This window comes from Pinus tabuliformis, chromosome 9, assembly GCF_031772625.1.
Source record: "Pinus tabuliformis cultivar Carrire ecotype Pingquan chromosome 9, CPIR1, whole genome shotgun sequence".
Taxonomy (NCBI): domain Eukaryota; kingdom Viridiplantae; phylum Streptophyta; class Pinopsida; order Pinales; family Pinaceae; genus Pinus; species Pinus tabuliformis.
Window position 1 is genome coordinate 527,697,289 of NC_142307.1, and position 27,373 is coordinate 527,724,661.

The following is a 27,373-nucleotide window of genomic DNA, read 5'->3' on the forward strand; positions in this document are numbered from 1 at the left end:
AAAATGCGAAGAAGGTGGGGGAAAACTTGGATGATTGGTTGTCCACAAACATCATACAGGGAGGAAGTATGACTGAAAATGGAAGGAGGGTCAAGAGCAAGAGTTGAGTGACGAGGCAAGAAGGTACGCCAAAAGTTTTTTGGGGAGCAAATAAGGAAAGTTTCTTCAAACCAAATCTAGGCCTTGAAAATTGAACAACTGGGTATGTGTAAGCAATGGTGATCACAAGCTCTGCACCTTAAAAATAGAAGTGATACTCTAAGAGGACGCACTTCGACCTAATGAAGATCATAAACTTGGTTTTTCCAAGGTTGATCATCAATTAACAAAGGTTATAAAAACTTCATAAGACATCAAGTTGTCTCCATAACCTCTCCAAGGTGGAGGACATGAGGAACATGTCGTTAGCAAAGAGGAGGATGGTGATCAAAACTAGGTAAAGAAGACACTCATCCCCTAAGTAGATATGCTCCTATAAAAAATACTCCAACTCATTAATGTATATCCCAATAAACATAGGGAAAGAGGACAACCTTGCTTCACCCCAATCATGCTCCTAATAAAATTTGAAACTCTATGAGCTATGCAAAGTTTATCAAGAACAAACTCATAAAGGTGCACAACAACCACGATAAGATAATTGAGATGCCATTGCCTCTAAGCCTCTAGAAAAGGACCTCCGTTGGGACAAAGCCAAAGCCATTTTGAAACTCGACAAAGCAGTGAAAGACTATCAAAGATGTTAGAAAATCAGAAAGGCAAAAAGATTTTCTTATATAGATACTTACTTTTGATTCTTTTATCTTTATGTTCTTTTATATTTTAGTTCAACAAGCAATTACCAAAACAACAACACAAGGACAACAGATGTAGGCGGACAACCAAGGCAAAACCACTATCTAGGGGAAAACCTAGTCAACAATTCTTCCTTCAATAGTTTCTCGAGATAATCCAAGACTTTTGGCCTAGACAAAGACTTCCGCCACACCAAGTCAACCCTCAATCTTTCTTGCAGATGATAACTCTTCCAAAGCAACTTCGACCTAGTAGCATCAACATGCAGTAGCAGCAGAAGCTTCAACTAGACAAAGAGAACTTCGATCTCCCTTGATACATCTTAGAAGTGAGAGAGAGATGGCCCAAAATTTCGATCTTGGTGTCTTCTATCTTCCTCCAAAAACTCGCACTCTTTTCCAACCTCCTTTCAGCTCTTTTCCAACTTCACACTTCCCAGCATCCGGCGTCAGGATATCGAACTATGTGAGAGAGAATGAATTGCTCCAAATGAATTCGAACTGCCTTGTATATATAGCCTTCTAGTGAGGTCAAATTACCCTTCTTGAGGTCGACTTGATCTTCTTGAGGCCAACTTGGTGTGGAGGAGACTAAATTCATTTTTTACTCAAAAATGATTCTTTTTACATGATTCAAAAGCCCAAGAAGGGTCTCTTTTAATGGACAATGACTTAAATGACTCAGAATAAATCCTAGAAGTCCTCAATGGGGACTTTGATCTAAAACAAGATTACCCAAGCATGAAACCCATGCTTTAATAAGTCATAAATAATAATAATAATAATATTTTCTTCATTCTTCTTATAAGTACATTTCATTGTGACTCAAATACATTTATGAACACTAAACCTAGTTACATATTTCAACACTCCCTCTTAACTAAGGAGGTATTCATAAGTACAAGTACAAGGAAAATCTCAGAACACATGAACCATGAAGAATTTAGGCACCACAATGCCATGAACTAGATTTCTGACCAGGGCAATCTATCCAAGGTCCTTCAATAGTTTAGGCACCGCAATGTCACGGACTAGATTCCTGACCAGGGCAATCTATTAGAGTGGGATTAAGATGGACTAAAGCTTGCAGCCTCTTTAGGTACCATCAAGCTTACTTGCTAACCATTAACCCAGGGATCTAGGTGCGTATCTGAGGTCATAGCTCTACGACCAACGCCACCCTCCCTACTTTGGGAACTAGACAATGTGTCTCACACACAAAGCCTTAAAATTCCCGATTATTCCAATCGGTAACAAATCCTCCCCAATCAAACAAATCGGTAAAAAATCTCTCTTGAGTAACCTGCATGCCATCAAACCTCAGAGAGATTTACCTGTACAAAACACAACCCCAATCAGTGACAATCTTTCAAATGTACATAAGTAAACACAAACCTTCGGGGTTTTTCAGGCATCTTGATGTTTCTTCTTAAGTTTTCACAGTAGGACTTAGAGATTTTCAAATGAATCTTGACAGAAGATTCCTCAACCATACAGCTTCCTTTCCTACTTTACATGCAATAACATAATCTACAAGCGGATCTTGCTTTCCTTCTTTTAACATTACCTCAAAATACATTCTCCAATTTTCAATATGACTATTATATGCCCTCCTTCTCAACTTAGGGAGATTCCTTTCATCCAAGCTCCTTCTCAACTGAGGGAGATTTCTTTCATCCAAGCTCCCTTTTAATTTAGGGAGCTCCACTTCTTTTCTACAACATTGGAGAATCCTTCATGGCTTCCATTTTTGTAATCACAGTTATCATGACCATCATCATTCACATAACTTTCTTCATCATGCTTATCATATCAACTTTTTTGTACAAGCATCTTCACCATCTTGAAGATAATATACCTGCAAAACTTAGATAGCAAGTATACCCAAATCTATAGAAGCATGAAGTTAACCATATCAGAATCATATAATAATGGAAGCATTCAACTTTATACATCAAATACCCAAACTTGATTACAAACAAGAGACACCTACTCTTCAACTTCTTGCTAAGGTTTTTTTCATGAACCCTAGACTATATCATCAAGACTTTGAGTATTTCATAACAACCTTCATTAAATCTAGGGTTTCAATGTTTCTTTCACAGGTATGACATACCCTACTACAACATATTGCAAACCCTAGAAGCAATTCAAACAAATATAGATCTATAATGCATCTAACAACTTTAGAATTCATATGTTAGACTTCCTACTAGGATTTAGTGCAAAACCCTAGATTTCATACATGAGCTTTAACAATCAAAACCAATCACAGCTCAATTCAAAGTAACAACATGACTAGCTTCCACTAGGGTTTGTTGTAAACCCTAGATTTCACTAATTCTCAATACCCACAATACAATTTCAGGTTTTATCAACTTTTTCATGAATCCCAGATTATCACATTGTCATCATATATCAGAGATTTAACTTCTACTAAGGTTTAGTTACAAAACCCTAGAATTCACAAACACTCATCCTAGAGAATCAAACTTCGATTAGGGCTTAGTTCCAAACCCTAGGACTCATGACCATCAACAATTAGGTCAACACATATATCTAGGACTTCATCATCATGTACAAGCATAACATGTGTTAGTCAAACCCAAAGACACAAATAACTTGATCAGACTAGGGTTTCAATCAGACAACACATATACCAAGGATTTCATTTCTAGGACATTATAAGGGTCTTGCTTATACACCCTACCAAACCCTAATGATCTAGGGTTTCAATACTAAACATAGAAAACCCTAAATTATCAATACTTCAAAGGTTTGAGATTTCAGACATCACCATTCAACCCTAATAAGTTAGGGTTTCCATACCCATACCAAAACCCCAAACATGATATCATCAAAGCATCAGACATTTTCTTTAGACTTCAACAATAACCCTAAGTAGCAAGGGTTCCATACATTATCATCGACATACCCTTAAGTTAGGGTTTTCACAGAGAAACTTTCTAGGGTTCCACAAGAGTAATCAAAGATACGAGGAGGGTAGATTTATCTAATGATGAATCACCCAATCAAGAATCTTTAAGATTCAATAAAGTTAGACACAATGATGTTAGTACTAGTTTATCAAAAATGAATATGAAGAGAGTAAAAACTTGTAGTTCAAAACATACCTCTTGTTTCTTAACAAACCTTGTAATTCTAATGCTTTGTCTTGTGAGGCCTTCTTCCTTCAATCTTCAGCAAGTTTTTCCTAAACAAGGAAAATATGAATAGAAATGTGATTAGTAATTAATGCAAGCAAAGAAAACTAAAAATGAAAATGGTAATAAGATACTTATCTTTGGAGGTTGGTGAGGGCTCCCTCCAAGCTTGAGGGATACCTATAACCTTCAGAACAAACAAAAATGTTTTTCCAAAATATGTTATTCCTACAAATAAAAAATGAAATAAATAAAGCTTAGATCAAAGGACTTAGTAGTGCAAGTCCCTTATATCCAGTTCTTCGGGCTTATTCTTCCTTGGAGATTATTCTTCTTTGGAGATCCTTCTTCAACAACATTAGCTTGGTCTCTATTTCTTTTCTTGTCCTTCGGATTGTCAAGACAGTCACTTCTATAGTGGCCCATTTTGTGACATTGGTAGCATTCTATCTTGGACGTATCAACCTTCATTCTTGGCCCTCTTGACTTCTTGGAGTTTCCTCTCTTGTGAGAAGCAGAGTATGCATTTGAAATCTTTTCTCCTTCATTGTTGGAAACTAATGAGATTCTCATTTCTTCTTGGGTGCAAACATTCCATAATTGCTCGAAGGTAGGAGCTTCTCTCCAACTATTGAGACCTGAAGCAAAACAACTCCAAGTAGGTGGCAATCCCAATAATGCAGTGATTACTAGTTCCTTTTCCAGTACAATTTCAGCTATGGCTTGAAGTTCATCTCTAATTCTAGATATCCTTACAAAGAAGGAAGCCACAATATCATCCTTTGACATTTTTGTAGTCCTTAACTCATTCTTCAAACTTGCTACTTGACTGACGTTCTTGATAGTGAATAATTTTGATAAAGCTTAATACATTTCTTGAGCATAGTCTATATTGGATATGTATGGGACAAGATTGTCCTTTATGCTTTCTACCATCAGTGTCATAGCCAATATTTCCGATTCTCTATACATCACTTTGTTTGCATCACTGGATTCTTCGGTAGGTTTCTTCACCTTTCCTTTAACCAAATCCAAGACCTTGTTCTTTTCAAGAATGAGGTTAAGTCTCTTCTTCCACGCCCTATAATTTGATGCTCCTTCCAATTTGTTCTCACTCTTTATTGTGTTAGACATTGTCCTTGAAGATAGATCTAATATGTCTTGTTAGAAATTCTTGAAGTTGTTTTCATAAGTTGTAGGTATCCCTCAGAAAGGTTGCCTTTGCCATTTTACCAAAAGATAAGTATATTGTTCTTTATTTTATCTTTCATGTTTGGTTTCCTCCTCATATCGAGATTTGCTTGTATTGTATACTAATAACCTTTTCTTTATATTTTCCTTGGTTAGGAAAGCTTGCAGAATACACAAAGGTTGTGGAGGAGACTTCAAAGGAAAGACTTGAATCATGAAAGAAGTTTTGTTGCAAAGGAAGCCCTTCAAGAATTGATGTCCTACAAGGTTTGTTAAAGAACAACTCAAGGTATGTCTTAGACTACAAGTTTTGTTACAAGGTTCTCTCCATACAAAAGGTATGATCATTCTCTTTTGAAATTTGTTTTACATTACTGACATCTTTATGTCTAGGGTTTTGAATCTTAAAGATTCTTGTTAGGGTGATTAATCATTAGATTGAATCTACCCTCATTACACTATTATTTGCTTATTCTTGTGAAACCCTAACTCTTAGGGTTCATTGTAAAACCCCAACCTCTTGTTGTTAAGGGTATGTCAATGATAATAATGAAGCCCTAGTCTTCTTAGGGATTGTTGATGAAGTCTAGAAATCCTATTCTTTTGAAATTTAGGGTTTTGATAATGTTATAATAAAAACCCTAGTTCTTTAGGGTTTGTTGTTAATGTTTAAATGAAACCCTAGATCTTTAGGGTTTGGTAAATTAGGGTTTATAAACAAAATCCTTGTAATAGTTATAGTAAGATCCTAGGAATGAAACCCTAGGTGTATATTCATCTATTTGATCAAAACCCTAGCCTGATCAAAATTGTTCGATATATTGATCTTGGGTTTACCTAGTAGATATTGTTGTGAAATGCTAATGCATGATTATGAAATCCTAGATATGTATATGCGAGTATGCTAACTTAATTGTTGATACTCATGTTTTAGTTTGTGAAATCTAAGGTTTGTAACAAAACCCTAGTAGAGATTGATATTCTAGGACATGATGATATTGTTTTCAATTATTGATATGATTTAGATTTGATGATAAAAATCTAGGGTTTGCAACAAACCCTAGTAGAGTCCGACATGAACCCAACAAACCCTAGTAGAGTTTGACATGTAATTCTAAAAGCATATTGTTGAAACCTTAGATGTATAGTACTATGATTGGATTGTTATTTGATTGAATCTAAGGCTTTGTGTCTCGAAGATGGAGTCTAGGGTTTATGACAAAACCCTAGCAAGAAGTTAAAGTCTAGTATGTAAAAATATGTGACCCTTGCTAATTATGAACCTATCTAGGTTTAGGTATCTGATGTCTAAAGTTTGAATGTTTTGATGCTTCCATTGTAATGATATGATTTTGATATAGTTAACTTCATGATTTATATATTTGTATTTGGTTGTACTTGCTATTAAAGTTTTGTAGGTACATGATCTTCAAGATGTTGAAGATGTTTGTAATTGAAGATGATAATAATGATGAGCATGATGAAGGAAGCTATAAGAATGATGATGATCAAGATGACCTTGATGCCATGAGAAAGAATGAAGCCTTGAAAGGTTAAAGTTTCTTCGATGTTATAAAAGAAGGAAGTTGTTGATCTCCCTAAGTTAAGAGGGAGCTTGGATGAAAGAAAAAGTATATCTCCCCAGTTAAGAGGGAGGGCATATTATGACAATCATAATGACACCGAAAAATGAAAGAACTACAGATGTCTTTGCAAAGGCTTTATTTGGTGCTACTAAACAAGAAAGTTTTCAACAAAGTTGTATGTGGATAACTTGATGATGATATAAGTAGCATCAGGATGATTGAGGACCCTGAATATTTGTGTTTACTTGTATATATATACTTGAAAGTTTATCATTGATTGGGGCTATGATTGTGTAGGATCTCTCTGTAAAAGGATTGAACATTTAAAGCATGCTTGAAGTGGTGGATATTTATATCTAATTTAGTTGAGAAGGAGAGATGAAGCATCTCATGGCAACAAGATACTTGGGAGGACATCTGGTCAGCCTATGTGTTGATGTCTAGATCCCAAAGTAAGAAGGGTGGCGTTGGCCATGGAGCTCCGACCTTGGATACGCACCCAAATCCCTGGGTTGGTGTAAGAGCTTAAAAGCTTAATGGTACCTAGAGTGGCTAAAGCTTGAGTACACCTTAGTCCCAACCGATTAGAGTACCCTGACCAGGTATCTAATCTATAGCACTGCGTGTACTATGACTCTTCAAAGAGCATATCATTTTGAGATCTTCCAAGTACCTTTGTATATATGTAATTATGAATACCTCCCTAGTTAAGAGGGAGAGTTGAAAAAAATGTCACTAGTGTTGGTCTTCATAATTGTATTTGAGTCATGATGTAATGTATTTGTCAAAAGAAAGAAAAAGGAATTTTATTATAAAATAAATTGACTTATTAAAGCATGGGTTTCATGCTTGAGTCAATGATTTTTAGGTCAAAGCCTCCATTGTAGGCTTCTATCGTTTGTGTCAAGAGTCTTTGTCCTTGTCATTATGTAAAAGACCCTTCTTAGGCTTTATCTATTAGAGAAGAAATTTATTTTGATATAAATTAGGTCTTTTAGGCCTCCTCCACCAAGTCGGCCTCAACCTGGACAAGTCGGTCTAACGTAAGAGGCAAAATCCACTATATAAAGGCTGCAACTTGACCTCATTTGATACACACAAACTCAAGAAGTTTGATCTACAAGAAAGATAAGCAAAAAAAGGGAGTGAAATTGCTAAAGAAGAAGATTAGCTAGGAAGACCTAAATCGAGTTTGGGCATTTTATCTCTCACACGTGTAAGTTACTGCGCTGTTGTTGGGGCCAATATTTTGAATCTACTGCAGGTCTGAAGTTCTAAAGCTTGAGACCGAAAATTTGTAGCTGGGGGCTGAAATTCTGAATTGAAGCTGCAACTGTGAAGCTAATACTTGGAGACTTTAGCAAGATCATCTACAGGAAGGGTTGACTTGGTGGTTGGAGGAGGTCTTTGTCTAGGTCTAAGAGGTCTTGGATTGTCTCATCTTGAATTGAATCTACTAGTGGAAGTGTTGACTGGGTTTTCCCCTTTAGAGGGGTTTTAGCCCTTGTTGAGCACCTATGTCTAGTGTCCCTGAACTTCATGTTTTGATTTGATGATTGCTTGATGAAAAGAAGATAAAAGAAGAACATAAACTAAGTTAATAAGAACACAGGAATATCACAAGTAATTATCAATATAAGAAAATATTTTTGCCTTTCCAATTTTGTAACAGCATTGAGGTACATGGAGGACGTGGTGCTTTTGATTAACTACTAATTCCATACCTTCTTACATCATAGAATCTACTGAAAATAGTCTTGAGATTATGAAAACTATTAAGTCTACTAAATTTTGAATAGGATATTGAATTCTATTTTATATGAAGAGCGATTTCATTAAATACATAAAATCATGATTACACATGTTATTATGAAGACCGAACCTAGTTACATATTTCAACACACCCAGCCTTCGGCTCCACCTCTTAGCCTTGATGCTAAATGAATCAAGGCATCCTTGGTTATGCCATGCTCACTGAGTGATTTTAGATCTTGAAGTTGCCTACCTCCATGTCGAAGTTGAATGCAACCATATGGGATTCCCATCCGATCCTGTATCCTAGCTACAAGTGATGCAACGAGATTCGTAGCTTTGACCTACATGCAGAAGGATCCCCCTGAGAGTGGTCTCACAAAGACAGTGAAAATCTCCAAATCTGGGGCAATAACCTCCTCGTGGTTGTAGGAGGAACCCTTCATTGAAAAAGATTTCCTTTGTTTTACCAAATCTAGTTTCTAGTCAACTATTGCCACGAAGCCAATGCCATTATCCGAATACAACTCCTTTCTCAAGATCTTGACTTTGGAACCGCGGATCGGTCTTGTCAGAGGAAATTTCGCCGTTGGGGCATCACTTGTTTCACCCTTGACCTAGGCTACAGGCGGAGAGGAGCCCTCCACAGAAGCGAGCCCCAAAAAAACGGATTGGAGGCCCAGCAGCGAAGGAGGCCTTCAAGGGGGGGGGGGGGGGGGGTGTTTGTTGCACACTCAAAAGCATGACACTCCAAGAAGAGGAAATGGCAGAATTGAAGTTGACAGCAGCGAGCAGCGAAAGTAAGGTTGCAAAGGCCATAATTGTTGCAGAGCGTTGAGTCCCAACAATTTAATCAAGGCAAAATCAAACAAATTTGTATGAAATGCATTATACAGACGTTGAAACATGCTTTAGTTTGTATGAAACACATTTCCTACATGTGAAATGAGTTTCATACGAACTGAAACGTGTTTTGGTAAAGTTTTAGAGTTTTGATACAAAAACACAGCTGATACGCAAGTGGGGGGGCAAATTTCCTCCAACATAGAGCTATATTCATTACAAAGGGAATTGCTTTGTCCATCCATGTTTGCCGTGGACAAACTCCAAAGCTTAAAACAATTTGTTCATATATTTTTGAACACATTCCCCAATTTGAAGAATATGACTAGGTGTTAGCATGCACTAACTCCAAAACAATACATTTATTATCCAGGTAAATATATTTTACTCACAAACACTTTCTACATAAAAGATTAATCATCCATTGTTGGAAATAAATCTAAAATCTTTTTATATATTTAAGAAAAATAAGAGGATGAAAACTTGTGGACCTTAAAATACAAGTGTAATTTTATACAAAAAAGGAAAATACAAAAATGGTTGCTATGAATAGCAATCCCATTATAAAATCACGCCTCGTAGAGCATATTACATAGATCTTAGTACATAATGTCAGTATTCAAAAAGCTTCAAGACTTCAGCAAAAGTCAACCAAAAGTTTAGATAGGGTTTCAGAAGAAATGCTTCATTCTTGCCATGCATATCTTTAATGCATGTTGAAAAATATACAACAACAAAACTCTAGAAAAACACAATAAAAGACGAGACGAACTTGGGAAGGACTACAATAAAAATAGGTAAATTATTTAGGATGTGCAAGTATAGGTAAATTGACACGGCAATTTATCTGGGATTTACCATGGAAATGATGCAATTGTGCCATATACATCCTTAAGTGCATATTGAAAAAAATACTGCTATAACACTAGTGAAAACCACCAAGAAGACACTTTGTCACTAAGGACCAGAATAATAATACAATGACAGACATTATAATTGCATGGCTACTATATAATTAGTCTAGATAGAGGCATAAAACAAACCTTGATAATCGTCCACACTAACCCTGTCTGCCGACAATCCTGCCCCAATTTCGATAAGAAACAGAAAACTGTTAGAGCTTCTAATAATATGCACAAATACCCCAATCTACAACTACACAATAATATCAATGAAAGTTATTATTGCAGGTATGTCATGAGAACTTAATAGCTTAGGTTATCAATCAGATAAATGGAGGCATCCTTTTTCGCAGTAAAATTAACAAGCATGGACACTAGATGGATATAAAACAAAAAAATTAAAGGTGATTTTTCAAAAATATTGTTCCTTGATGTGTTCCCTGTATATCATCCTAGGACCTACACTGGGAAAAATAAAAATGATATTTTGAGTACATCTTTCAAATCTTTAACAATAAAACACATGGATTAATCATCTAATTCCAATTTGTGCCAAAACAAACACTGCTGATGTTAAGATGAGACATATTTTTCCAAACAAATCATCCTCGTATCAGTGTGCAATGAAAATTGGATGTCAAATGAAGGCCAAATAAGATGATAGATGGCTGGTGTTACCCCTCATATTCACAAGTGGTAAATTTTAATTAAATTTTGATTCTCATCACATGACAGGGGTAACTTGAAGAGATGATGATGAACTTGAGAGGCATATCTTTTATTTTTGCTTGATGATAGTGCATCTTGAGATATTCATGATTGTGGATCCTCCATGATGTTGCATGAAGTTGATGGCTTTAGCTCATGTTGTTTTCTTCATGGTGGTATGCTCCTTGATGCAGGGTGTTGACAGATGGTGAAGAAGCTCTTAAGTACTATGTTTTTGGATCAGCTTGATAATAATATTAGTGCCGTGCATGGTTAATAATGTCTCTTCTAGAGCGCTTACTTCCTTGATACATTTTGGAGCAACCTAGGGTATAAAGAATCATTTTGGCATGGTTTATGGATCACGCTATTTAGATAAAGCACCCTAGGATTCTATGTGTCTATCGTGTTCCTATGGTCATACTACATGGAATAAACACTTGAACTTGGTGAGCGCTCCCCTTTATCATGGATTTTCAGCACTTACCACAATTCTCATGTGGTTTTCAGCTATTGGATGAGGATGGATGACATGGCACTTTTGGCAAGAGTGGCCTAGGGCTTGAGATGTCTATTGAGATCATGGGTGGTGATGTTTTATGTAGTAGACACTCAAACTAGGGGAGTGCTCCACTTCCTCATGGTTTTTCAGGCATCTATGGTATGCATAGAGGGGCCAACTCACTTCCTATTACAGATGTGACTCCAGTACTTGAGTGCTTGACATTATTCTTATGTTTTGAGGTTGAGATTGCACATTTTTATGACTTTACATCTCATTCACATGAAGTTCTCCCTTGCTTGCACAAGTGTGAAGGCATTACTAATGGATTGAGCCATTGGATAGGGGTTGTTACATGCACATGTAGGTTGTTAGATATTTGATAACTTGACACTTAATCTATGGTATCTATCTATTACTAGCCAGCCTCCTACCTTAAGATCATCTCATCTACCTAGATCAATGAATGATTTGGAGCCACACGTGCCACTTGAAGGGTTTTGTTACATCTTGGAGCTTGAACATTTATGGTCCACTTCATCGGAGGGTTGAAGTTCTTGGTAGCTTCGGAAGCTCTTCTACATGAGCTTGGTGTCTTAGCATGTCGGAGATGGTTAATTGTCTATTCAAGTGCTTGCATGGCGGAGTAAGTAATTTATGACTTCCTTCCTAACTTAGGAAAAGTACAATAATTAAAGTCAAGTAATTATTGTAGACTATTAAGCCAAAGTAATAAGGATAAATAATAAAATTATTTAAGTGATTTAGATAGGAACTCAACCATTGATCTCAAATGAGGGGAGATCTAATCTTGACCATCAATCACTTAGGAGATTAGGGTTAAAGATTTTTCTTAATGAAGTCATAAATAAGCCTAAGGGAGAGGTGAAGACACACAAGTGGAGAAAGTGATTTTCTCAAGAGCAAGAGGCTCAACTAGACTGAAGAGAAGGGAGGAAAAGTGCAGGGAAATTTTGGGAATATTTCCAAGAGGCCAAGTTCAGGAAATCAAGAGACCAAGTAGGTGAAACGTAGAGGAGGTCGAGTTGTCGAGAGGTCGATTTATCTAGTGAGTCGATTTTTCTTGACTGCGCAAGGGTCATATGAGGAGGAAAGGAGAGAGCTGATTTGTTGGTGGTGGAGGTCGAGTTTCTCTAGGGTCGAATTCGTCAGGATGTTGATTTTCTAGTGGGCTGAGTTTTCCAATGGGGATCGAGTTACAGGTTCCAACAATGCATTTTTCTTTGTGGTTCTAGGCCTAGATTTTACCAAGGATTTTAATGAAGAAAAGTTGTAATGGGTGTATACTTACTATTGTGATGTGATTCATCTCTCTTATTTTATTTTTCCGCTACAAATATTTTATTTCAGAAGTTAAATGCCAGTGGCTTTATTTTCACAACAATTTCGAGTTTTATTTAATAATTTTATGCAAATAAATATTTGTCGAAGTATAAATAAATCTAGACTGGTATTAGAAATTTAGCATGGTATCAAAGCTACAAAAACTCTAAAGGAGAGATCTGAGATCACAAGGGTTTTACAGCAGCAAGTTATTCATTTTTACAACAGCAGAATTTTTATTTTGCATCTAGGCTTTTGTGGCCAAGGTCGATTTGTGAAATGGCATCAATGAGCTTGAGATATGAAGATAGGTTGGATAGGGCCACTAATTTTAGTCCATGGAAGGAGCAGATCACTATTGTTCTAAAAATGAATGGTTTGTGGGATTTTGCAAACACAGAGATCTAGGTTCCTTCTGACCCTGCCCAAGCAACCAAGCACAATCTGAAGGATGTGAAAGCGATGGGTATTATCTTGGATGGTGTGAGGGATCATATAATTCCTCACATAACAAGGAAGGACATAACACATAAGATGTGGGCAACCTTAACCAATCTTTATCAGAGTAAAAATGAGAATAGGATAATGGTGTTGCAGAAGAAGTTGAACAACATCTGAATGAATAGATCAGAGACCATAACCTCATATCTCACCAAGATCCAGCAAGCTTGTGATAAGTTGTCAGCTATGGAAGAAGTTGTGAGTGATTTGAAGCTAGTGAAGGTAGCTCTGAAGGGATGAGTGATGAGCTATCAACTATGGGAGAAGTTGTGAGTGATTTGAAGCTAGTGAAGGTAGCTCTGAAGGGATGTGTGATGAGCTATCAACTATGGGAGAAGTTGTGAGTGATTTGAAGCTAGTGAAGGTAGCTCTGAAGGGATGTGCTAAGCAATGGACCACCTTTGTGGAGGGGATCCTTGCTAGACAATAGCTTCTTGATTGGAGTTGATTGTGGGATGACTTCATCCAGAAAGAAATATGGGAGAGTTCAATAACTGGTGGACAGTGTAGGAGTGGTGGTGGGGATGAGGAACTTGCTCTTGTTGTGCAAGCGAAGAAGGGCAAAGGAAAGGCAAGCAAAACTAGGGTGGAGGAGGATCTTCACAAAGTAAAAAGGAGGACATGAGCAAAGTAAAATGCTTTGCATGTCGTAAGTTTGGTCACTTTGTCGAACAATGTCCAAATAGGAAGAAGGGCAAGGGAAAGACATCTACGACAACCACAGCACAGATGGATGAGTTGGTTGAGAAGTTCGAGAAGAACTTTGCCTTGGTGTCATGCCTTTCTGGCACTGTTACGAGAGGGGTGTGGTTTGTGGACAGTGGAGCATCTCGTCACATGACGAGATCTCGAGATATTTTCACCAACATGGCCAAAGAGCCTAGAGACCTACATGTGGAGCTTGGAGACAACACCAAGTATGCAGTAGAGGGCATTGGCAACATTGAGTTTCAGATGGACTCAGGGAGTATCATGGAGGTGAATCAAGTGATGTTTGTATCGAGGTTGGAAAAGAATCTCCTTTTAGTTTCAGCCATGGAGGACAAAGGACTAGAGGTTAGCTTCATGGGAGGTGAAGTAGTTGTTAGGCTGAAAGGGCCACGACGTTAATCCCAACAAGAGGCAAGTAATTGGGAGCAAGGGAAAACAACCTATATCTATTGAGAGGACAATTGATGAAGGCTCTTATACATGAGAGTGATAGCCAAAGTGAGCTTTGGCATAGGAGGATGGGACACCTACACTACAAGGCTCTTCCTATGTTACAAAGGATGGTTATAGGTTTTTTGGAGATCAAAGTGGAGCAAGAGGGAGTGTGTAAAGGGTGTGCATTTGGCAAGCATGCCAAGGTAACGTTTCTTCGTAGTGAGACCAAGTCCAAGGGGATATTAGACTTGTTGCATTCAGATATATGTGGTCCTATGTCAGTGGAATCAATCACAAGGTCTAGTTACTTTGCGATATTCATAGATGACTATTCTAGAAAAACATAGATCTACTTCTTGACGACCAAGGGTGAGTTCTTCAGTCGATTTCAAGAGTTCAGAGCTCTTGTGGACAAACATACCGAGAAGGAGATTAAGATGCTAATATTTGATAATGGCAACGAGTATATCTCCAATGAGTTTTGAGATTTTTGCAAGGAGGCAAGGATCAAGAAGGAACTCACAATGCCTTACCGCCCTCAACAAAATGGGGTTGTCGACAGGAAGAACAGGACCATAGTGGGAGCAGAAAAGGCAATGATCTATGATCAAGACATGCCTATGTTCTTATGGGCGAAGACTTGCAACACAATTGTGTCTATGATCAAGACATGCCTATGTTCTTTGGACGGAGACTTGCAACATAATTGTTTATTTGCAGAACAGGAGTCCTCATAGAGTTTTGAGGACAAAACTCCTAAGGATATGTTTACAAGAGCGAGACCGAAGGCAAGTCATCTACGCATCTTTAGCAATCCATATTATGTCCACATTCCTACAAAGAAGAGGACTAAGTTGGAGCCCTCATCAAAGAAGGGCATTTTTGTTGGCTACAGTGAGGTCTCAAAGGCCTACAGGGTCTACATTACAAGACAGAGGAGAGTCATCATCAATCGGGATGTTAGATTCGAGGAGGGTGGGACCTTTAGGAGGTCTCATGATACAAATCCAATAGGGGTAGAGGATCATAAGCAAGAGGCTCCTACAATTGAGCAAGGACACAGCCTGTAGATTTGGAGGAGCAAGATGATACTTCGAGCTCTGCCAAAAGGATGTCGAGATGGGCCGCACAAAGCTTGAGAGATGTTGAGGAGCATGTGGAGGCACCTAGCAACACTTTCAATCAAAGTAGACCACTAGTGAGATTTTCCAGTTATTTGGCCTTGTCAAACAGCATTAGTGACTCCAAGCTTTCCACTTTTGAGGAGGTTGCAAATGAGTAGGTCTAAAGAGATGCCATGGTGGAGTATAGCTCTATCATGAGGAATGATGCGTGGGACATAGCGTCGAGGGCAAAGGGAAAGTTCGTGGCACTTCTTGATGGATCCTCACAATCAAGCATGCAACTAATGGTCGTGTTGGGAAGTATGAAGCATCAAAAATTCTCAAATGTAATCTAAGACATGGAAAATTTCTTAAAGTCGAGGTCATGGTGAGTCAAAATTGAAGTGGCAATTCTAGAGTGAAAGTCATTAAGTTTGTCAGTTGATAGTTGAAAATGTGAGTTGCAAGATCTAGTTATATAATGGAGTCATCGTCAAAAGTCAAAGTCATAAAGAAGTCATTGATGAATGAAAAAGGGTGCATGATCAACGTTAACTAACACCCTGGTTTAAATTTATGGTCAAGTCATTATGTGAGAATTGTTGAGAGTTTGGAGTCAAAGTAAAGTGAAGTTGAACTCATGTCATCAGTGTGTGAATTAAGACCAAGGTCATAGGTGCCTTGTTCAATCTTGATCAGTTCCAATAAGAAACATATTTTGTGAGTATGTAAAATGTATGAAGAAGATTGCAGGTGTCTTGTTGATGGAGACGTCCTTCCTACAGTAAACAATTTTATCCAAGTTTTATGTGGAAGATTCAGAGAAAAAATTATGCAAGAAGATGACAAAATAAAATGCAAAAAAAAGAGAAAAAGATGTTTACTCCATAAAGAAAAAGATGACAGAGGAAGAACAAGCAACATGACGATCCCAAAAAAAGAAGATGACTCCATGAATTAAGCAAATAGATGATGAATGATGAAGCAGCAGACTCCATGAAAGAAATAGAATGTGATGGAGATAATGTAGTGAAAGCAAGATGAAAAAAAAGAAGGAAAGACGAGCAAGAAAGAATGAAGTAGTAGAAGAGGAGTCAAAAAGGAAGACGAGAGAAGTGAAAGAAGAAGAAAAAGGAATTTGAACATACAGGCAAGAAGAAGGGCATGAAGCAAGGTTAAAATAATAATACTATGTGTTCAAAATTGAGATGCAGATGTAGTGAATCCATGAAAACAACATAGCTAAAAGTTTTAATGGTCTCTAAAGTTTTTGGGTGATGGAAAGGAAATGTTTGTATAAGGGCTAGAATAGCCTGAATGGAAATTTAAATTGAATGTACCTTGGTCAATGTAATGTAAGCCAAATAAGACAAGTATACCCCCATTGCAAGAAGAAGTGGTGCTCAATAGCCACTTGGTGTGAGAGAAGAAGGTTTACGGTCATCCATCACCACTTGATGTAATGTATGTTTGTTGTAAGCTGAAACCATCTAAGGTTTGTAAGGTTAAGGGTAATCCAAGGAAGCCCGAAGTATGGTTATGGATAAGCCCAAGACAACCCAAGTTGATGAATGATGATGATATAGGGACAGTGGAATGTACAGATATAAAGGTATGTTATTGAACCATGTACAAGAAAAGGTCTAGAGAATTGGCGAATACAACCACTGGTGACCCATGTATTACGATGGACGGTAACTGGACTTCAAGAAACACATTATTTATGTTTTTGCAAGTACAAGATGAAAGTTGAAGATAAATGAAGATGAAAACAAAAGGTCAAAGAAGAAGAGTGCAAATCAAGATGGGACCAATTCAAAGGACAGCCAAAGAGAGAGAACTTACAAATACACATTAAGGGGGAGTATGAAGGAATTACTCCTACTTGTGAATCATATTTAATGTCCAAATTATTGAATGAAATTGTAATGAGGTAAACCAACAATAGAAGTCTATGGAAGAATGAGAGATTAGAAGAAATGAGTGATGTTAGTGATGAAGATTGCTTAAAATATTTATGGAGATACTACAGAGGAAGTTAAGGAAATGGTTTCAACCAAAAATCTAATTCTGTCATAATTGTTATGGTCAGCTATCATTATATATTGTGACCATTAATGGGAGTGTTTATTTAATATAATTTCCCTTTTGGAGGTTTATTGCATATAATTCTGTGTCCCTTGTTTCATGATTGGCTATTATAGCCAACAAAAGTTTCATTGGCAAGTGTATGGATGCCAAAGTTAACAGAAGACCATAGAAGAGCAATGCTTATACAATTGGAAAGGAGTAAGGGTGTAGGTTTACTCCCTATTTTCCTAACTGTTGAGAATTATAGCTCAAACAGGAACTTTTGCATATGTTCAATGTGAACATGCAAGAGGTAATTCAAGATATTTTTGTAAAAATATTCTATTTTGTAATTCCCTTTAATTAAAGTGTAACTCTTATAAATAAAATAATAATAATAATCTATTTTTAAGGTCACAACCAAGTCATACACTGAATTGGTGTATAAGACCCCCTTGTTTATGGGATAAGAGGTCTACCTCCGCGCAACAACTTGACTACTAAAGTCTGCAGAGGTGTGCATACTCTACCCCCCTCTTGTTGATTTTTCGTAGTTGCGGTTGGCATTCATTCATTGTATCTGCCCACAAATTACAAAAGAATAAAATAGAATTTTTGTTCGTAAATCTGCTCCATTAAAAGAGGAAAAATACAAATTTTGAAATTCAAAATTTTGCCTCCAAAATCAAGTCGGCCAGCCCCAAAGGTTCAAGTCAGCCTGACCTGTTCACACACCTATTTGGGCTCATTGATTTACTATATCAAGGCCATTTGAATTTTGACCTCTTCATTGGACATCAATTCGGATCACTCAATGGACAATATATTCTTCTGCTCATCTATACAAGAGAGAGAGAGAGTATACAGAAGTTTGACCTCCCATCTGATCTCTTTTCTGTTGACTTTGCATGTGTGGGCAGGGGACCAAAATTTTGGGCAGAGGACGAGTTTTTGGGCAGCAAATCAAAGTTCTGGGCACGAGGCCGAAATTTCTCAATTTGACCAGGTTTGAGCCGGATTTGTTTGCTGATCAATTTGATTGTATTTGACTGGAAAAATTAGATTGTATCTCTTGTTGAATTGGACAATTTCTCCAAGAAAAGGTTGTTAGGTTTTTCCCTAATTTGGATTTTCCCAGGGTAAATTTTTTTGTATTTCTCGTGTTTGTTTGTCTCCTCATGATCTCACTGTCACTATTGTTTCACTGTTGAGATCTTTTGTGAAATTGCTTAATGATGAATGTGAACACAAGAAGGATTAATTTAAGAAGCCAATAGAAGTGATTATCAGATTAGAAGGTCTTGAAAAATCAACACCTCTATATTTGAACCTGTGACCTTTTATGAAGAAGCACATGTTCTTAACCATTAGGTCCAAATTGTATCTCATGCATGACTTAGACTAGGAGATCTCTTAAAAGTAGATTCTTGGATATAAGTATGAAGACAAGGCAAGGTAGAGGCTTTCTAACACACATGAGCAGTTGAGTAGGTTGAGTGTGTGTGTGTGTAAGAGAGAGAGAGAGAGAGCAGCCAGCCCAGAAAGAGGCACTTCTAAGCAACACACAATTTCATACAGTCATATGGCACAAACTCATACAGTCTATGGATAAGTACCATACAAATAGTACCGTATGAATCCATACAATAGAGAACTGTTGTTTCTGTTTTTTTTAGCAATTGTGCCTCTCAAGTGTAGTGCTGTTTTTGGGTAGCATATGGAGGTTTCCTTGTAAATTTTTTCGAAGGAATGAAAATTTAATTTGAAGTAGTAATTACCTGTGTATGTGTAAAATGACTGCTTCCACTGTTTAATTTCTAGCTATTATATGATTGATGCTATGGTCTGAAATTTGATTTCAGCGGTTGATTAAATTTACTAATCTACTTGTTTGATTGAGATCATAAGGACATTGGTCACCTAGGGCTTGAAATTCTCACACCAACCCCTTTTGTGTTTCTTACCTTCAAAATAAAAGCATTATGCACTCAACATCACTTGATTGTATTGTATTTGTATATAATCTTCGTAAAGGGCACCCTAATTTGTTGCCATGAGTAGTGGATCTCAAAAAGACTATCTCCAGTCTCCACCATCACTTGCAAGTCTAACAAACAAATTAAGGCTGCTATAGGGCACATCACCTTGGCTACTTATAGCTAAGTTACCGGAAACTCCTGAAGAATTTTCCGGAAACGCGGATCCCCGTTTCCGATACATAAACAGATACGATTCTTGTCCGAAACGCTGTAAAAACGTTTTTGTGCCGTTTCAAAAAATCGGAAACTTTAGATTTGGAATTGGATACGTTTCCAAGGGATTTTATTTTTTTTGGATCCGTTTCCGGAGAAATCCGAAAACGGATCCACGAAAATTGTGATCAAAATCCACCCTTAAAATGTTAAAAAGCTTGAAAGTTTGTATAGCCATAAATAAATAATAAAAATGAAGAACTCAGATTTGCAAATAAACTCACTATAAATAGAGTCTCATAAAGTCTTTTCTAAATCTTTAGAAACAACGACACTCCATATATTTATCAAGGATTCTTACTAAGAAAAAGATAGATGTTCAAAAACGCAAGTAAAAGGGTTTGATGAATGTCTTCGTAAAGAGATTTTATTTGAGCGATTAATTTTCATTTTGGTTAAGGTTTTGTTAATTGTCATTGATTTTGCTCTTGATTTCATAAATCCCTCCAATATAACAAATCTTCTCTAGCCAATCTTGTGCCTGCATATAGTCATGAGACCAAGCTGACATTGAGAATATTGAAATGTTCAAATAGGTCTTGATGGAATATCCCAATGATCCCATGGGCCTTTTAATTGTCATGCAAGGAAGATAGATATCATCTGCCATGCATGACAAGTTCTTTGAAGGAGTTGGACTCGAAAGCACAAATGTTGTAGCATTTCTGATTACATTATTAATGTAAAGATGATGACAATGTTTATGCTGAATTGATGATGATGATTTGTTTATGTTGAATTCATGATGATGACTATGCATTTTTAGATATAGATTCTAGATTCTAAAAGATGAATGGTAATATATATATATATATATATAAATATATATATATATATATATATATATCATTGTTTTAAGAAACGGCCGTTTCGAAACCGAAACGGCCGGGTTGATCCGAGCCAATACCTTTTTCTATGACCCGGCCTTTGGAACGGTTCGACTGGCCGAGTCATGGCTGACTCGGCCAACTCGGCCGTTTCCGTTATGACTCGGCCGAGTCACAAAAAAACGCCCAACATCATGTCAAACTGCGATTTAATAAAATTTTAATGGATTTTTAAATTGTTTTTTGGTTGGTTTGGACTCCAAGCAGTTATAAATTTTCATGGTAATGTTAAATTCTTAAAGTAAAAGTGACATTCTCCTTAATCTTCATTTTCATCATCATTTTACTTAAATTTTTAACATTACCATGAAATGACTCAGGATGTTTGAGAGTGGTTTCGGCCTCATTGGATTTCATATGGAGAAAGTAGAATTTTAGATTTCATTCAAAATCCAGCAGACTTATCAGTTTTTCAGGGTTTCAGGATTGGAGGATTGCAATGTTTCCATTGAATTTTGTCATGTATTAGGGTATGGATTTTGGAACTCGTATTTAATCAAGAGCACCAATCCCTCTATGTACCTTGATGTTAGTGACATTGGTTGTCGAACTCCTCTGGGATTCGCTCCCAAACCAAGAGCTTCTCAAAATGTCGCTCCCGCTCCCGTTTTCACACTCTCGCTCCCCACTTTCGCTCCTGCTCCAAGTAACACTGAGCCACATGATGTTGGCAACTCTAGCAGTAGCCAGTAGTACTGGTCACAGAGTTTTGTTGTAGAGGCCATTTATAGCCTCCTTGGTTATGTGTTTTTGTTTTGATCTCTATATCATCATCGTGTATGTATTGGACAATGTACTGGGTGCCATTTTGATATAATGAATATATTCATGAGCCTACTTTGATCATATGTTGTCTTCTATCTATATTCTAATGTTGTGTGTTTGGAAACATGAATGAAAATCTTTAAAATTATGTGTTTTTATAAAAAATAAATATTTAATGTATTTTTTACAAGGACCGAGTCATTGAAATCGAGCCGGTCGAGTCGATACCGAGTCGGAGTCGGAGTCGGAGTCAACCCTCGCCGAGTCGGAGTCGGAGTCGGAGTTTTAAAACATTGGTTAAGAGTTATGTAAGGAACATTTTTATAATTAAGAGTTTGGAAAAATAGTTTAAAAATTGAGTGAGTGAGTTTCTTGTAATCAAGAATTTGCAAAATACAACGAACTGTACACTTATGTGAGTGAGTTTCTTGTAATCAGGAATTTGAAAAATATACCCATCTTGAATTTTTTTATCATTCCAAAATCTTTATGCTTGTCTCGTCAAATGTATGTGTACTCAGACATCTCAACACACAACAATAAATTATTTTAACTAGCATTTGCACCAGATGCTGCAAAGGAAATGCCGTAAGTAGGTAGCGCATATAAAAGAAGAACATAAATGAAAAAATGGGATATATTAGGTGATCTAACTATAGCCAAATTCAAATGAAAAACCACCCAAAAGCACTGGTATGCTGATCAATTCAACCATTCTGGTTTGGGAAATAACTTGCTTAAACTCCACACTATCACAGGGAGAATTGCACCCACTAGGAAAACCATACCAAGTTTTTGTATGACCCAAATGGCTGAACAGGTGTTTCAGACCAACTAGGCCCCATGTGACTGATGCATCAAATCAATTCTTCTTTGGGTATGTTCACATTGTTGTTCTTTCTCTGCTATTGTTTTGGGAATTGAATGGCGTTGAGACCAATGGTGTTTTTTGTCTGTAAATGCAATCTCATTTTAATAGTTTTCTGGGTTCTTGTAATTATAGTATGGAAATTCATAAATATTTCAATTGGTCCTCCGTGTTTTAATATTTTATGATAATAGTTCGATTTGGGTGCTAGTCTCTGTCCCAAATCGAGCTCTGGTGTTTTAACGTAGGAATTTAGTCCACATTGCAAATTCTATAATTTGTCTCATTTTATTTTCCATTTTTGAAGTTTTAGGTTTTTTTGGGAAATAAAATGAGACAAATTATAGAAATTTGCAATGTGGACTAAATTCCTACGTTAAAACACCAGAGCTCGATTTGGGACAGAGACTAGCACCCAAATCTAACTATTATCATAAAATATTAAAACACAGAGGACCAGCTGAAATATTCATGAATTTCCAGACTATAATTACAGGCACCCTGAAAGCTATTGAAACGAGATTGCATTGACAGACAAAATCACCATTGACCTTAAAGCCTCTCGATTCCCAGAACAACAGCAGAGAAAGAACAACAATGTGAATATACCTAAAGAAGAATTGATTTGATGCATCAGTCACATGGGGCCTAGTTGGTCTGAAACACCTGTTCAGCCCACTTGGGTCATACAAAAACTTGGTATGGTTATTCCTAGTGGGTGCAATTCTCCCTGTGATAGTGTGGAGTTTAAGCAAGTTATTTCCCAAACCAGAATGGTTGAAAATGATCAGCATACCAGTGATTTTGGGTGGTTTTTCATTTAAATTTGCTATAGTTAGATCACCTAACATATCACATTTTTTCATTTATGTTCTTCTTCTATATGCGCTACTACTTACGGCATTTCCTTTGCAGCATCTGGTGCAAATGCTAGTTAAAATAATTTATTGTTGTGTGTTGAGATGTCTGAGTACACATACATTTGACAAGACAAGCATAAAGATTTTGGAATGATAAAAAAATTCAAGATGGGTATATTTTTCAAATTCCTGATTACAAGAAACTCACTCACATAAGTGTACAGTTCGCTGTATTTTGCAAATTCTTGATTACAAGAAACTCACTCACTCAATTTTTAAACTATTTTTCCAAACTCTTAATTATAAAAATGTTCCTTACATAACTCTTAACACATTTGTGTAGCTACAGTGGCCAGCCAGTTTGTGAACAGCCTTATAGAATTGAAGAGAATATACTTAAAGGCACCCAAAATGTAATGTATGTTGTGATAAACCATTCATCTGTCCTTCAGAAAATATTCACACTAATTGGAAAAATCTTTGTAGCATTGTAAAACACCCAACAAATAAATAGCAATCACAACAAAAAAATGGTATTATAACAGTTGAAAAAGATACTGGGTAGCTCTACAATCAATCCATGTTGAAGTCCCAGCGCAACCTTCATAGTCTTTACAGATCGGGGGCCCCCAATTATTCCAACAATGTATAGGAGAAACAAAACAGCATAAAACCCTAATGTTGAAAGAATACACCAACATCTACGAAAAAAACCTAAAACTTCTTTGGGCTGAAGGAATTTTTTTTTTAAATCAGGAAAATTGGTAAACTTGCTACTTGTCACGGAAAAGATTTGATTCAAGTCAATAGGACTGCCCTTATAGTCCTGAGCCTAGAGCAATTGCCCACAAACCTACCTAAACAAATAACTTAAACCTAGGTGAGACCCTATATTGTTCAGAAACAACCTTGAATTTTGTTACCTAAACAAATAACTTAAACCTAGGTGAGACCCTATATTGGTCAAAAACACCTTGAATTTTATTCCGTTAAAGGTTATTATTCAAAATCCACACAATGGTAAAGACTTTATATGTGAAAGTTATCCAAGAGAGTGTAAAGCAACCAATCCTTTTCATCAGAGGCCTTAAATTTTTGACATCATTCTAATTGGTGTTGAATGTCATAAATTGGTTTTTTATAATATAAACAATTATTCACAATCTACTTAAAAAAAAACTAAACAACACCCAAACCAAAATCCAACCATTAAAAACTAAAAACGAGGCACCATTTCTCCGAAGTGTACCCTTACCTCGTAACCATCGCAGCTCTGCTCCATCACATAATTCTTGGCATTTTCTGGATCGCTGCACCTTCGCAACATCTCATTCTTTGCACTATTACTCCAGACTATAACAGATCTGTCAAACCCTTGCTCGGCTAAGACAGGCGTGGTTAGATTATAATTACGATGTGTATACTGCAATTTAAAACACCTAAACTGTGAAGCCAGACTCCTGACTCTGCCATAGTACCTGTTCAGCCAGGGTTTCTTCACACTCCACGTAGCCATTACCTACAGAACATACAGTGATTGCCATGAAGTGAAACAATTGTATCTTGAAATCAACGCTAATATATGAATTCTAACGGCAAAGAGAGGACAGGGCTTGTTACCTGATTGACAACGACATCACAATTTCCAATGGCGGTGATGTGGGTGATTCCAAGCCGCAGAGCATGTTGGAGGCCAGCAATTAAGGCTTTGTAATGAGCAGAATTGCTGCATATTCTGAAGTGATCATTGACATACACGCTGAACCTCTCCAAAGTAGCTCCATCAAGGTCGCTATAGATAAGGAAGCCAATGCTGCCACGACCAGGGTTTGTCTTACTTTCATAATGCAATTCCTTGTAAAAGAAGACTTTCTTTCATTTGAGGCCAAGACTCCTTCCACTCATCTAGTGTTTTTTTGGCTCTCATTGCTTTGGCCACTACTGTTATGGCCAGTGGCAAACATTTACACTCCTCTGCTATTTCTTTGGCACACTCCTTTATTTCGCCTTGAGCATTGTTGCCTTTAAAAGCTACTCTCTCAAATAAAAGCCACCTATCTTCTCTGGTCAAGAGTTCCACTTCCATGGACTCTTGATCCTCGTTAATTCAAAATCTCTATTACGCGAGGAGAACACAACTTTGCTACCTTTCTCAGCCTCAAATGCCACGCCCAATTCCTTCAGATCCAGTGCACACCAGAGGTCGTCCAATATTAACATAAATTTCTTATACTTCAGATTTGCAAACAATTGCATCTTCCTGACATCAATTTCATCAGTGTGGAGAGATCTAAACCGATTTGCTGACCGATCCTCTTTTGCAAGTCTGGAATTTTATAGTCTTTAGATACTGTTAGCCAGATCACTTTTTCAAAGACATTACCGACATTGTAAAAGTTGTAGACAATTTGGAGCAGCGACGTCTTTCCCACACCACGCCTTCCGTAGACACGGATCGATTTAACTTGTCCAGGTTGCACACTAATCCCATTTTGAGCTTAGTCTCAGCAGTTTTAATTGCCTTTCCAACAAAACCCCCATCTGGAAGCGGGTTATCTTCTGGCTGCCCGGATACCCGCCGAGAATTCACAGCTATTTCTATGTCAATCGATAAATCATTTAAGCCGCAGAAGAGGAGAAGCTCTTAAATGATTTATCGATTGACATAGAAATAGCTGCAAATTCTCGGCGGGTATCCGGGCAGCTAGAAGATAACCCGCTTCCACATGGGGTTTTGTTGGAAAGGCAATTAAAGCTGCTGAGACTAAGCTCAAAAAGTGGATTAGTGTGCAACCCGGACAAGTTAAATCGATCCGTGTCTACGGAACGCGTGGTGTGGGAAAGACGTCGCTGCTCCAAATTGTCTACAACTTTTACAATGTCGGTATGTCTTTGAAAAAGTGATCTGGCTAACAGTATCTAAAGACTATAAAATTCCAGACTTGCAAAAGAGGATCGGTCAGCAAATCGGTTTAGATCTCTCCAACACTGATGAAATTGATGTCAGGAAGATGCAATTGTTTGCAAATCTGAAGTATAAGAAATTTCTGTTAATATTGGACGACCTCTGGAGTGCACTGGATCTGAAGGAATTGGGCGTGGCATTTGAGGCTGACAAAGGTAGCAAAGTTGTGTTCTCCTCGCGTAATAGAGATTTTGAATTAACGGAGGATCAGGAGTCCATGGAAGTGGAACTCTTGACCAGAGAAGATGGGTGGCTTTTATTTGAGAGAGTAGCTTTTAAAGGCAGCAATGCTCAAGGCGAAATAATAGAGTTTGCCAAAGATATAGCAGAGGAGTGTCAAGGTTTGCCATTGGCCATAACAGTAGTGGCTAAAGCAATGAGACCCAAAAAAACACTATATCCGGCTTAGGGCTTCTTTGTTAGCTATATACTAGGGTTTCTTTATCCGGCTAATGGGTTTTAGGTTCCTCTTTTGGAGGGTAGCATTTCATGCTTTCATAGCAATATTTTCTGAATGTTAGGGAGCTAATTTGGTTAGACTGTTGTATTATTCATGCCGTGTTGATTTTTAATGATTTTATTCATGCTGATAACTACTGGAAATTGTCAATTGGTGTTGATGGGCCTTTAGTTTTTTCCTCTGGCTGGTAACAGTTTATGCTAATGTTCAATATGAGCACTGATGTTTTTTTATTAATGTTTGCAGAGTGTCGCCATACAATTGATTCTGTTGTGAGGGGGCATCCACAATTGTATATTCTACTATTTTATTTTAGCTCCCCTTCGACCTAAAATGGGTACCATCATGATCTGGGTCAATAAACATTTTGAGTTCATGCTGTTAACAACTTTGGTACTTCTGTTCTTTTGCAGCAGAAGTAGAAAGCATCAGAGAACAGAAGGGGTGGAGATTCAAAAGGCTCCAAAATGTGCCAAGAAGCCAAAGGATCCAAATCAACCCAAAAAGCACAGACAGTTTTCTTTGTTTTTATGTAAGATATCTTGAAGGCTTTACCAACTGTCAAAATATATAATGAAGTTTACACGTAGTTGCAGTGTTGAGGTCCTTGATTCTGAACTTAGCATACCTCTTTTGGGCTTTATGTGTCCTGCAACGTGAAGGCATTATGTGTGTGCGCATACATAGAAGCATGAATACCTAGATCTCTT

The 27,373-nt window shown here is 37.2% G+C and overlaps 2 protein-coding genes across 2 annotated transcripts in view; one reads left to right on the forward strand and one right to left on the reverse strand.

Moving 5' to 3' along the window:
- Positions 1–10,436, reverse strand: part of LOC149149545 (arginyl-tRNA--protein transferase 1-like) — a 50,025-nt gene extending 39,589 nt beyond the window's left edge. Inside the window, exon 1 of the mRNA XM_089441086.1 lies at positions 10,374–10,436. The gene's annotated coding sequence lies outside the window, so the exon portion shown is untranslated. The remainder of the gene's footprint in view (positions 1–10,373) is intronic.
- A 15,813-nt stretch (positions 10,437–26,249) lies between these two features.
- On the forward strand, positions 26,250–26,612 carry LOC149149546 (putative disease resistance protein At1g15890). The gene has a single exon (XM_089442508.1). The coding sequence runs from the start codon at positions 26,250–26,252 to the stop codon at positions 26,610–26,612; it is 363 nt and encodes a 120-aa protein (XP_089298634.1).
- Positions 26,613–27,373: the final 761 nt, after the last annotated feature.